General features: G+C 40.6%; 2 protein-coding genes across 2 annotated transcripts; both read right to left on the bottom strand.

Annotated features, from left to right (window-relative positions):
- Positions 1 to 1,583: 1,583 nt before the first annotated feature.
- LOC308110493 (uncharacterized protein) lies at positions 1,584 to 3,908 on the bottom strand. The gene is made up of 2 exons (XM_080464802.1): positions 3,213 to 3,908; positions 1,584 to 2,333 (listed from the first exon to the last, which is right to left on the bottom strand). The coding sequence occupies exons 1-2, from the start codon at positions 3,424 to 3,426 to the stop codon at positions 2,053 to 2,055; spliced, it is 495 nt and encodes a 164-aa protein (XP_080320928.1). The 5' UTR covers positions 3,427 to 3,908; the 3' UTR covers positions 1,584 to 2,052.
- Positions 3,909 to 8,951: 5,043 nt separating this feature from the next.
- On the bottom strand, positions 8,952 to 14,060 carry LOC308109719 (glutaryl-CoA dehydrogenase, mitochondrial-like). The gene is made up of 12 exons (XM_080463494.1): positions 13,966 to 14,060; positions 13,545 to 13,650; positions 13,376 to 13,408; positions 13,115 to 13,255; positions 12,969 to 13,031; positions 12,707 to 12,877; positions 12,465 to 12,594; positions 11,373 to 11,589; positions 11,194 to 11,297; positions 10,976 to 11,101; positions 10,734 to 10,894; positions 8,952 to 10,059 (listed from the first exon to the last, which is right to left on the bottom strand). Exons 2-12 carry the CDS (start codon positions 13,642 to 13,644, stop codon positions 9,986 to 9,988), a joined length of 1,320 nt encoding a protein of 439 aa, XP_080319620.1. The 5' UTR covers positions 13,645 to 13,650; positions 13,966 to 14,060; the 3' UTR covers positions 8,952 to 9,985.
- Between the last annotated feature and the right edge of the window lie 17 nt (positions 14,061 to 14,077).

The following is a 14,077-nucleotide window of genomic DNA, read 5'->3' as shown; positions in this document are numbered from 1 at the left end:
TCTGCCTCAGGAAAGAAGATTAGAATATCTTCCTGTTCCGGACCTCAAAGGCAACACACTCACAAGACTTGCCTTGAGAATCAATTGTGAAGACACGCCATGGAATTATGGAGGATTTAATGAACTGTGGGATAAACTTTTGGGACATCTCAAGATCTTTATTTGATTTAGCTGTGTGCTTTGAAAGGTGCAATTTTTTCTCTCAAAACAGGAAAGAAGTTACTCTCTAAATTCAATACCACAGTGAAGGACTCTAATGTCACGAAATTTTGCATCAGTTTTTGATTTACGAGATGAACTTATGTTACGGCTTCCACTTCCATCATTGTCAACCTCGGTTTGCATCCAAGTTTGCAAGTCTTTGCTCGACATCTGTGCATTTCTCCAGCAAGTTTCTCACAGTTCTCACCAATTAGATGACATTAATCAAACTAGTCTGCATGCCTTCCTCTCCTTTTCTCGCCAGACACCATCATCACATAACACATCTCCAACTGAAATCCACCTTGGGCTCTTCTTTAATCAGTCCCAATTCTATGCCTTTCACTCAAAACTCTCCTTGGGAACTGTTCCAATGTTTCTTTCAACTTGATAAAAATAGTAAATTTCAGAAGTTCACCTTCTCAGATGGTCTAATTCTGCTGTTCAAAAGTAATAAAAGGTTGTTGTATTAAAAGCTAAGCTCCTCATCTAATCTCCTCTCCCTAATCTCTGCCCACCACTGAATACTGGCACTCTGGCTTTCACAGATTGAGCAGTGTGAAGTCGACGACACATTCCCCCCAATTGTTTTTTTAAATTTCAAAAGAGAAGAAAAAAATTCTAATAATTTGTTTACAATAAAGGTGGAATAATCTGTGTGTGTGTGTGTGTGTGTGTGTGTGTGTGTGTGTGTGTGTGTGTGTGTGTGTGTGTGTGTGTGTGTGTGTGTGTGTGTGTGTGTGTGTGTGTGTGTGTGTGTGTGTGTGTGTGTGTGTGTGTGTGCGTGTTTTTAATATCCCAGGATTTCTGCATATGAGCCAATATCCTGCCGGACCTGAAATCTGTCATTTTGTTGTATAATGTGTTATGTATTACACTTTCTTATTGCCAACAAACAAAAATAGAGCGCTTTGCTTTCCACACGCACAGTTTTACATTATAACAATTTATCGCGTAATCGGGGGAAAGATCAGGTTGAATAACGTGTCTTTAATGATGCCAAAGCTGATTTTGCAAAAAAAGGTAGTTTTTTTTTTAAATTTTATGCTGAATTAACAGAATTAATATCATTCAGTCTAAAAATAGGAATACACCTGATTGTTCTATTTTTGATGTTTCCATTTGTTGAATGGGTCTTTAAACAGACGTTGCCATTGCTTAAGAGGTCACCTTAACACAGTCACCTCCACTAATTGAATTAACTTCACCCTATTAGTTGGCAAGTTAGTCTGATCCTCCTAAGGTCCAGAAATATATTTAGTATCGGAGTCAGTATGTGTTTGCAAACATTTTCTTCATGGACACCATTAGTCACCTTCATTTGACACGATAACTCCACGTTTCAGTAACACACCGAAGAATCACTCAGGAAAAACTTCAAGAGGTTATTTGAAGTGAATTTATCTTCATCTGAAATCAGCCAACTGTTCATGGCAAAAGAAGAGCTTATCATAAAATGTGGATAATTATATGATGGGTGAAGCCACACCCTCGTCATACCTCAACTATAGATTATTATTTGATAAATGATCCAGCATCCAAACTAGCATCAAAACTGAGTCTCGCTGGAAAGAGGAGTCTTCAATGCGCTGACTTGGCACGAATCCACAGAGAAAAAAGAAGTGAAGGCCGTCCTGCTGACAAAATGTGCACTTTCTTCCTGTTCGGGTTGAACACACACATCAGCTCCTCCATCAGTGGGGAACTGTTAATGTTTGTGTGTGTTTGATTGGATGTGAATAATTAAAAAAGAAAAAAAGTCTTAATGCATAGTTCACACGTCCCTGCAGGTGTGATTTTCATCACACCGGATAAAGTCAAAAGTCTTCCAGAGATGCACCCTGGGACTCCTCAGGCGTCGCTCTCCTTTGGGAGGGGCTGATTGTAGGATGGGCTGTTGACGTTGTGGGAGTTGGGGATGAAGGAGGGCATGTAGGGGATGACGGCCATCAGGGGGCTGCCGATCGGGGTCTCCTGATGATCCGTAACGGGGATGATGATGTCGTTCTGGTCCCACACGTGGAAAGCGTTCGGGTGCGAGTGGCTGAGGCCCGGCGGCATGTGCAGGGGACTGACTCCCTCCAGGTCTCCTTCCTTCTTCATGTCCTCGTCGACTGGACCCAGCAAGCAGTCTGCGGACGGATGGAAGAGACAGGCAAGAAACACGTCTTTAACATCTGTGCAAATCCTGAGATCATCTCAAAGAAATCTCTTGTTTCACCACTTTATTATATCCGTTAACTAGCTCAACAACGTGAACAACTTTTCTATGAGACAATCATCTTGCAATCTCGAAGCTGGTGGTTTAAATCCCCCATCTGCCCCTGCCCATGTGTCAAAGAGCTTTTGAGAGAATATCTGACCTTCAGTTTGCCCTCAAGCTCTTTGCATGGCCACTATTGGTGTGTGTGTGTGTGAGTGTGAAATGCTTTGAGACTGACCCATGCTACAGAAGTGAAGTCCAGAATAAACAAGGTGTCCTTCACATTCATAAAAACTATATTTATTTGGTTGTGATGGTAATCTGGTGACTGAATAACTTACTCAAATCCCATGGAAGCGATATGACACTCAAGAGAGATTTATATTTTGGTCCTCGCAGCACCAGACAGACTCGTTCCTCTCTGAGCAAAACTACTCAACCTTTCTGAGATTAAACGAGTTGTGTTTGAATGACAGATACAGCCCAGCACCCTTATAGCCACCACCGATAATTGTTACTGGAAATAATCAATGAATAAGAACCGTAATGCTTCTTGTATTTAACATTCCCATCTTTGCTCTCATGTAACATTTTTTCTTTCCTGCCATCCTATAGCTTATATGTGTCTTGATCTTCTACCTTTTCCTTTTATTCTTTAATTCTACATGCAGCACTTAAAACATACTGTCAGATAACTAATCTGTCCTTTCTTTTTGCAAAGTATAAACCTGAAAATCTCCTTCTAAACAAGCTCGGTACAATATTTGGCACAAATAATGTTCGAGGAGTCTCTGACAGGCTCCAGTACCTGTTATGTCCAACATGAGATCTTTGATGAGGTGACCCACGATGGCATAAGCCACAGCAACCACCACCAGGGCCGCCATCAGGAGGTAGAAGACGGACTTGGGGAGCTGGATGATGTCCCTGGCTGGAGGCTTGTACTCCTTATACAGAGGCTCCGCATTGTGAACCAAGTACTGGAAGGACTCTCCTTCATCTGTGAAGTTAAAGCTGTCCATATTCCCACAGTCTCTTCATCCACCGAGGTGAGGAGAGGTTTCTCCAGGGCAAACAATATTCCAGTTGAAGTTGTTCTCTGATTCCCTGAGAAGCTGAAAACACTATCAAAGTCTATCATTTAAAAAGCTATAAAATAAAAAGGTGTATCGTTTGTGAGTTCACGTCCATTCACTGAACACTCAACAACATCTGGATCACTGCAGGTTCAGTCAAGTTTCCACAGAGTGAGAATTTAAATTAGCACCATCTTCATCATCATCATCATCATCATCTTGTCACCAGGTTGTCCTCCATCAAAACAAATCAGCAGAAACATCAGGACATCTCTGACAGCCTCCGCTCTGCTGTGTGCCCTGTGCTGAAATAATCCCGACTGTGAGCTGCAAGAGAGGAAGGGAGGGATTACCCTTCAAATTACAGCAGCGATCAATCAGTCCCTCGTCCCGGCCCACAGAGAGCCACAGAGCACTTAATCCACAGCAATCTTCTGAGTGTTCTCCCCACTATAAAGCTCCCACACAATATGTCCACACCCACATAAAGCATACACACACAGTGTCAGACAAAAGTTTGCAAACACATACTATTATAGTATTTATTCAAGTCATGAAAAACACAGAAGACAGAAAAAAAAAAGCACCAAACAAACTAAATTATCCTCCCAGAACAAAAGTCTATTCATTCATCTTTTATATTCTCTTCATCCAGATTAGCTGCAGCGGATTTGCTGGAGCTTATCCCACCCAGCGGACGGGTCAACAGTTCACCATCACAGGACCACCGCAGACAGACGCACACGTCACTCGTTCACATGCGGCTCATTGGTGTCCGCCCATCAGACTCAAAAGGCAGAAGGTTTTGAACCAGGACCCTGGATGTGAGAGAACAGTGCTAACCGCTGCACCACGGATTGTTTAACTAAAATCCAGACACCAAATAGCTTTAAGCACGTTTTTGAACTGTGGGAGGAAACATGCACAAGGAAACATGCAAACTGTGCACAGAAATGTTAAGATGCCTGGACTTGAACTGAGAGTACAGTATAGACAGAGTACAGTATATAGTATATAGAATATAGGATATAGGATATATATATATATAAATTACTTTTTGAAAACGGCTTCCAAAGCGGAACTTTTCAAAAATGCTTTAACTTCGTCTTTGTGTAGATGGAGGAAAGACTGCTACTGCACATGTGCACCACCATGGTTGTAAATACTTCTGCTTAGTAGATGGACAATAACGACAAAAAAACATCAACCACTAGTGGTCCAACATGCTCACTACAGCGTTTTCAGTATTTCTGACGAAGTTCTCAAAACGTTGCTGTGTAAATGCAAAAACTTTTCTGAAACAAAAACACTGAATTTCTGGGGTCTTGATTGCCGACGTCAATCCGATCCTCTCAATGACTGTACTGTAATTTCATTAAAAAGAATTCTGGACGCATTCATTGGTCTGTATGTGTTCTCCGCAGTAACATGAGCTCGACCCTCTCAAAATCCTACAGTTCAGTTTCAGTAATGTTCACAAGTGTCTCCTGTCAACCTCCTGACCTGGAAAAAAGAGCTTCAGCAGCAGACAATAAGTTCGTTAGAGTTAACAGCCTCAGAATTGACCAGTTAACGTCACCCAGGATTATCTTCCGCCTCACAGTCCAGCCTCATAGAGTTCAGTCAGTGCAACAGGATATGACTCAGCATCAACTGTTTGAGGAGGCGACTGCATGGATCTCAACTCCAAAGTCCACCTGCAGAGACAAAGAGCCAGGAAGAACAAGAGAGAGAAGCTTTGACCAGGCGATGAAAGGAGAAACATCTGAGATTTGATTAGAGGTTTTTGTTACCTGCTGCGACTTGCTGAAGTATCCCTGATACAACCACTGATTATTGTTCCCATATAATATTAATACGATATAATATTGATCCAATGCTGATATGGTACCAATATGATACCACACAATACAAATATGATATAAAACCGACGTGATCATAATACTGATACTATACAGTTTGGGGATTATTAATGTTTTTCGCATTTTACTGGAGTCAGAACAGTAATTTATGCATTATGACAGACCTTATAGTGTTTATGTAGTAATACTCCGAAGTTACGTCAGTACAACGTCTGAAAGTCTGATGTAGTGGGGAAAAAAAACATCACAGTGACTCAGCAAGAAATCAGCAAAATCCTCTTAAATGACAAACAGGATTTGGCTCATATTTTATATAACTGATGTCAATAATCCCAACAATTTGCGTGCAAAATCTTCAAGGCAAAGAACACTTATTTGCATAGCACCACACAGACAAAAGTCAATTCACAGTGCTTTACAAAGAAATAAAAGAAATACATTTAAACAAGGTGATTAAGAATCTTATTTGTCACAGATTAAGCAAATTAAGATTTTAGACCTGTAAAAACACCATTACAATAATCCAGCCTGCTAAAATTAAATGCATGAACAAGTTTCTCTTGACAGAACTTCTTTAATGTAGGTGATATTAAGATGATTTTGTTATTGTCTTAATATCGCTGTTGAATTTCAGGTCTGAGTACGTATTTACACACAGATTTCTGCCTTGATTTAATGTCCTTGGTGACATGGAGTCAAGATTAGTACTGACGTTAAACCTTTCCATTTTGGGGCCAAAAACAATTACCTCTAAATTTTCTAGATTATGTTGTAAAAGATTCTAACACCAACAAAGCATTATTAGGTAATTATGCACCTCTCATTGGAAAATCTGAGAATGAATAATGAATAACCCTCAATTTGATATTTGCAGATTATCACAGTTTTCTCCCCAATATTTATTTCATTCAAACAAAAACCCACACACTTAGGATGTCCATTTGGGATTTTATGCAGTAATCATATTCAACATATACAAATAAAAAAATAAAAAAAATGAATTAACGAATTAATAAATTATTAAATTATTATTATTATTATTATTATTATTATTATTATTATTATTATTATTATTACTATTATTATTATCATTATTATTATTATTATTATTATTATTATTATTACTACTATTATTATTATTATTATTATTATTACATTATATGCTACAATTATTGACTAACGTATCCTTTATGCTTCAGCAATAACAATAAATAAACACCAATCACAGTAATAACAGAAGCTATAAGGGCCTACTGATTTTCACACTAAACCCATTTAACTCATTTGCTCTACAGATAACCAGGTGAGAACAGACACACATGTATAATATGCCTGCATCACTTTTTCCACAGTTTTTTAAAGTAACTTCAAAACATTTTCTACTTGTTTATTACAAAATCTATGAGCCGTTCGCTTTAGCGGTTAGCAGCTAACTTGCTAACACCGAGTTCATGACACATTTATTATCTTTATTTAAACTTTTTTTAACATATTACTATTTTTGCTCATATAAAACATGATTAATACTGCATATAGCTGTGCTATATTGTTTTTATCTACATCAGAAGTACATTTTAGAAAATTAACTAGTGTTAGCTCAAGCAAAGCTAATTGTAGCTCATCAACTGTAGACGTATCAAACTACATAATTTATTAAAATTGTCTATTGATACGCCAGCATATATATCCAAATAATTTATTGTAGTGTAAGTAACACTTGATAATCCCGTTGTTGTCCACTGTTTTTATAGAAACATTTTAGCTGCAGCAGGCTACGACTTGTTAGCACTTTGCTGCTATTGAGATAATTAAATATGGATGCAATCTTTATTTTAAACAGCATTTTATTTACTTGTGCGTATGTAATGAATAATTCAGTTATCTAATGAGTGGATATCACAAACCAAAGCGCTTGGTAGCAGCTGATGATATATTTTCGTTATATACAATTCTACACGCAAACATTTATATTCATGTAAGTGTTGTATTGGATTGTGTATATTTTCTTTTTCTTTTTTTAATTCAATGTTCTTGTATTCCTCCAGAGAAACATGGACTTTTCCTTCGAGGATCTACCGTCCACCTCAGATCCCAATGAAGGATATGGAGATCTACCTTCGGTAACAAACAACATAACAAATATAATTGGCATTTTAGAGTGATTAGACGTTATTTGTTATTAGAAATAATAGTATATCAAACTGAAGTCGTCTTAAACTGATCCAATAAAACAATTTAGCACTGATTTTTAAAGCAACGAAGAAGCTATTTAGGAAGGATATGGTGGAAAATCTTCACTTATATTGAGAAAAACAAAACAAGACCAATATTTTGTTTTTGTACCCCCAAAAAACCCATTAACATCAAAGAAAAGAAAATACTCAATTCATGGTAATAATGGTCAAAAATATCCATTACAACATTTGCAGAAATAAAGATGGAATCACTTTATCATAGTAAAAGATCACATCTATATATTCATCGTCAAAATAGTAATGGATTAATTTACCTTCACAAGACACACATTGAAATCTTTTTGAAAAGTGCCGAAGGAAATTTCTGTCCAGATAATCAATTCTATAATACATTATCTGATATTAAAGTGTAAAAGTGCAAACCTATCCAAATCAGACATATTTCAACATTGAAATCTTAAGATGTTCTATAAATATCTGTAAAAAGATATAAAATGCTCTTGCTATCCCTCTATGCACCATTCCTGGGTGTGGGTGAGTCACATTGTGTCATATTATCATCTGTTATCGCTGAAAGAATATCCAAAATATGGCTTAATGGGCATACTTTTAAAAGATGAAACGCTGCAATGGCGTTTGTTCTCTAAGGTCAAATCTGGTGTTTTTCCACAAGTTTCACAAGGGAGTAATGCTTTGAAATGCTTTGCCTAAAACACTGAAGTGTTTCTGTAAAGCCGTTATATCTTGGAAAATCCAGTAATCCTACAAAAGCGGCACATTTCTCAATGTTTATCTCGAATATTTGATCATGTGTTGGGTGATTATAAATGGTGAGTATCATGAAAGTTACAAAATATTATCAGTGGCTTGATAAAGAGTTAATCAGCAAAGCTCATAATCTTTTGCAGCTTGAAGATGAGGAAGTTTTAGCTTGATGAGGGCCAGTTGTTTGGATTTAGATGTTTGACGAATGAATGAGAGACACTGTAGCCCACTAACTGCTCAACCTCCTGAAATTAACTTATTATAACTTAGGTCCTCCGGGTTAATATCTCGGGTAAAAAAAAATCCGATTAGAGAACATTGTTTGTAGAGCTGCCCGGCTTTCGTGCCGTTTCTTTGATTCTTTTGACCACTGCAGATGGGAGAGGTGACCCGTGGGCCATCCACTGGGATGTCCGAGATCGAAGATCAGCAAAACAGGTGCAGAAAAGTAACATCTTCCTCCTCAAGTCATTAAACATCAATTCAGTTCTTTTCAACATTTGCCGCCGTGTTGTGAAGCTCACGCATAGAAGACATCTGCAAGAGGGCTCAGCAACTGGTCAGCAAGATGAACGAAAGCCGCGCCAGCGACCAGAAGGTGATCGACAGCTTTCAGGAGAAGCTAATGGAGAAGGTACGGAACTCATTTTGTTGTTGAATGCGCGCGTTTTATTCACGTGCGGAGCTCATGGCGTCCTCCCTCCGGCAGGTGTCGGAGCTGTGCCAGCAGATGAAGGAGAACATGTTCAGCGTGTACGAGGAGAACAACGGCGAGGTGCGGGCGAAGCTGCAGGAGCTGTCGGAGGTGCTGGACAGCTGCTCCAAACTCCACCAGGAGCTGCTGGAGGCCACTCAGGCCCTGGGTGGCCTCAGAGAGGCGCTGTCCCTCACCGAGTGATGACCCCACTCATCGCTCACTTCACGCGGTATTCACATTCAGTTCGATAAATAACCCGCTTGTCATATGCCGTCAGTATTTATTTGTACAGGCCACATGATAAACTACAGTAGTTCATTAAAACAAAGAATTCACAGTAAATAGATGATTAGTAAATGATTCTACTCTGGAACAGTGAAGTTCTTGTATTTCTCTGGTCATGGACTTTAAAATGACATCAGCTTGTTCTGCACAATCGAGGTTCACATTTTTACACTTGACTAAATAAATACTTGAAATCAAGTTTAAAATCTCATTAACTCCGCCGGCCACCGCAGCGAGGACGGGTAGAAGAACACAAGCAAGAACCAGGACAGATTAGAGTGGTCACTTTATAGATAAAAGCATTGCATTCATCATGTCCACTTTTCTCATCGGATGCATCATTTCTCATTGATGTAAAATGTTCAGATCTGCTCTAAAAGTTTAAATATCGGCACACATCCATTTATTTACATCTGAAATTATCACAAAATATAATCCCATCTCAAAACGCCACTTCTGTCACATTCACACCTTCTATGTATATTTCACCACACATCTCAGTTGGACCCAAAGCTTTGTTAGGTTCACCTCAAACAAACAGGAACACGGTTCTGCTTCCGCATTTAGAAAAACTGAAACCAGTTGAGGTATTTGTGATGCTTCCCATCAGCCATCGCTCCGAGTGCGAGGGACGTTTATTGCAGCTCCGGGGTTGAAGACGCACTCGGACAGAGAGACGAGCTGAATCCAGAGCTCAGCTTTTACTTCTGCACAGTGAACGACTGCAGCCCGGTGATGGCTCTGCCCAGGATCAAGGCGTGGATATCGTGTGTTCCTGAAAATAAAGACATAACGTGGGGAGAAGTTAACACGGCCTCGATTAAAAGAAGGAAAGCTGAACTTTAATGATATTAAAGTAAAAACTTGTTGGGATTCACAGACACGTGTCAGGAAAATACAATCCCATTGAAAAGTGTTTCTCAATTATTTCTACACTTAAAAACGTAATTGTGATATTAAAGGCTCTGATTAAAAAAAAAAAAACACATTTAATCTTATCAAATATTTAGATTTTTTTTCTCATGACTTAAAAACCTGACGTATTTCAGTTTTTGCACAATGCAATAATGAACTTGTATTCTAATAATAAGCATGTTGATTTAAAACTAGAATGGAATAATTTAAATATAACTAAAAATGTTGAAAAACTCAAAAGGAATACAATATAATCATGATTAAATGGAGCTAAAGTATTTATAATAAGCTTTTTTTTTTAAGAAGATAGCATAATCTAGACAGACAAACAGTCGGCCATTATATAAGATTTTAAATGTGAATCTTAAATATATTAACATTATTAGAAAAGCATGAGATGTTTCAGTTTTGCTTGTAGGAACAAGATGAAATTGTCTGCTGCCCTCTGCTGGTAGATGTGTGTAACTGCTGTGAAAGTGTGGCAGTCCTTTCATGTCCACCTTTTCACCTGTGGCCCTGCCGACTTCCACCTACCCTCGTACGTGTTGACGGCCTCCAGGTTCATGACGTGACGGATGATGTGGTACTCGTCCGCGATGCCGTTTCCTCCCAGCATGTCTCGGGCTTGTCTGGCGATGTCCAGCGACTTACCGCAGCTGTTCCTCTTCATCATGGAGATCATCTCTGGTGCCGCTCTGTCAGAAAGAGCAGGTTTATGTTTCTGTGGCAGAGGAAAGCTGACACACACACACACAGTTATGATTACGGAGCCTCACTTCTTCTCATCGATAAGCCTCCCCAGGGCCAGACATGACTGCAGGCCGAGGGAGATCTCTGTCAGCATGTCGGCCATCTTTTTCTGCATCAGCTGGTTCCTGGCCAGCGGCACGCCAAACTGGATTCTGATCAGAGGATTAAGAGGAAAAAAACTTCATTAATAAAATTGCGACAGAAGAGGGGAGAATATGGAGTTGTGGAGAGGATCCACACGTACCTGTCCAGTGTGTACTGTCGAGCCGCGTGGAAGCAGAACTCCGCCGCTCCCAGAGCGCCCCAGGCGATGCCATACCGGGCGTTGTTAAGGCAACCGAAAGGACCCTGAACACAAGATTCATCGGAGATTAATGTCAGATTCACTGGCGTTCAATCGAATATGGCAGGGGGGTGACGTACAGCGAGACCGGAGACGTTTGGCAGCAGGTTCTCCTGTGGAACTTCCACTTCATCCATCAGGATCATGCCCGTGGCCGACGCCCTCAGGGAGAACTTGCCCTCGATCTTGGGCGTGGAGAACCCTTTCATTCCACGCTCCAAAATGAAGCCCCTCACTCTGCCGTCTTCACATTTGGCCCACACCACTGCAATGTCTGCCACCGGAGAGTTTGTGATCCTGGATGGACAGTGGGAAAATAAAACAACATTTCTTTTATCGGTTCGACACACTTGCTGCACGACAGATCACAAACTCATGAACCTGTGCAGTGAATTTATAGGAAAAGACTGAATGATTTGGAAAAATTTCCAAAGCACCAAGACGTTAAAGTCATCTCACGTGTTTGCGTTTGTCATCATTTATATCTTTGTCGCAATACTCATCAGCATGTAGGCCGAATATTACCATCTCCTCCCTTTGCCCACTTTCCTCTTGAAAAAGAGAAGATTAACTGGGAACAATATAAGTGTCTGAAGTTTGAACGTCCCTCTTGTGTTTGATGCCATTTGGTGCCTTTAAACATCCCCCACGTGTGAATCTGAGCGTGTTAGACTGAAGTGTGAGTGCAGCTCAGACCAAAGGCCTCTAAGCAGAGTAAACACAGGACGTGGAGGACTGCAGAAGGGATGCATCGGTGCACTCCTGCTGTTGATTTGACGTCTTTTTAAACACTTAATGAGTTCTCGGCTCGTGAGACTCTCTCCACAACAGGCACACGTAGCGTTGTCGTGGGAGATATGTTGGAGAATATACTTAATGCCACAAAACCTTCCCAGCCTGCACTCGGCTCACGTTTTGGTTATAATAATCAGTCTTCCATAAGTGATCTCAGACACATCAACTCGGCTCCAAAGCAGCAGGGGAAGAATACTTGGAACTCTGAGTGACTTGTTAGTCAGCTGTCAGCACAGATTTCTCCTCATGATGTCAGTCGTCTCCGTCACCTACACCTACAGTCCCAATTCATTATGCAGTGTTGTTCTTCACCGGCGTACGTTTCCTCCTACATCCAGTTCAAAGGGGCGGAGCTTTGAGGATAGAAAGCCCCTCACCAGGTTTTAGCTCCGCTGATGCTGAAGGTACCACTGGACGGGTTGTATTTGGCCTTCGTCTCCATGCCGCTGGGGTCACTGCCGTGGTTTGGTTCGGTCAAGCCGAAGCAGCCCAGGATCTCTCCGCGAGCTGCAGAACAAAAACACACACAAAAAAGAAACAACCCAGAAACGTTATACATTTATAAAAAAATTTAAAAAAATTCTTAACTTGTCAGGCTTCTGGAATGTCTTGCACTCACCGAGCCGGGGCAGGTACTTCTCCTTCTGGGCGTCAGTGCCGTACGCATTGATGGGATGCATGACCAGAGAGGACTGCACACTCATGACGGAGCGATAGCCGCTGTCCACTCGCTCCACCTCTCTGGCAATCAGACCGTACGCCACGTAGCTGGTGCCAGCACAGCCGTAACCTGCAGCGACCGCAGAAACAAGAGGCCATTTCTCCAAATGACATAAAGTGTCATTCCCAACAGGAAAAGTGCAGTTTTGTTGTTATTTTACCTTTAATAGTTGGGCCCAGGACACCCAGCTCTCCCATCTCTGACACGATCTCCCGGTGGAAGTCTGTAACACGGTTTGATTAATACGTCATAAAAAACAACAAACAAACAAACCATCAGATCACTTAGTGACCGTGTTGAGCTCACGTTCGTGTCTGTTGGCCATGAGGATGCGGGGCATGAGCTTCTCCTGACAGTAGTCCCTGAAGGAGTCCCGTATCATGACCTCCTCCTCCGTCAGCAGACCCTCCAGATCCAGAGCGTCCCGCCAGTTAAATGCCACCTTGGCTGAGGGTCAAAAAAAGCATATAGACAAACACGCACCATGTTATATCACCACCACGTGTGGTAACAGCAGGTGTAAAGCGAACCCTCAGCGGCCGGTTCAACTCAAGAGGTTCAACTTACGTGCTTTTGAAGGCTTTTTGATTTCTTCTGAGTCTGAAGGACAGAAATATAAAACACATAGTTCACCTCTTGTATTATATTTCTTTTTTGAACACAAGTACAGGGTTGATTGAGACAAAAAGACAGATTTACCTCGCCACTGATAGATTTAAGAGTGTTTTTAAAGTACCTTTGGGTGCTGCAGCAGTGCCCTGAGCCCTGCACACAGTCACAGCAGCACATTTCTGGCTGTTTGAGAGCAGACGGGTCACAGCACCTCTGAGAGCCATTATTAACTGAACAAAGACAAAAAAAAAAAAATACATTTAGACATTTCTTCCATTCATAAACAGACTATAAGCATATTTTAGTCTATAACTTTATGTTAGACATTGTAAAAAGGTAGTGAAGACACATTTTCTTAATATCTTTGCATGCAGGATATAAGTGGGAAATTTGCTGGAGTGACTTAGAATAATTTAACATGTTTTCTCAACAATGAAAGCAGAACGTGAACACAGGAGGACAAATTGTCCCGTTAGGTTTTTGCAGGTTAAATACACAAACACACAAACAGGGAGATAGATGTAAACCGTTTATCTGAAATGTACCTTTCTTTGTTCCTCTCGGCGGGTTGATGTGATGATCCGGTGACTTTTCAGCTGTGAAAAAGTTGCTTAAGTAACGTTCGTGCCGGTGTGACGTCACCAGGAGGCGTGCGCT

This window comes from Lipophrys pholis, assembly GCF_963383615.2.
Source record: "Lipophrys pholis genome assembly, chromosome: 5".
Lineage (NCBI taxonomy): Eukaryota > Metazoa > Chordata > Actinopteri > Blenniiformes > Blenniidae > Lipophrys > Lipophrys pholis.
The sequence above is the reverse complement of the archived record's forward strand: the minus strand, read 5'-3'. Positions and strand labels throughout refer to the sequence as shown.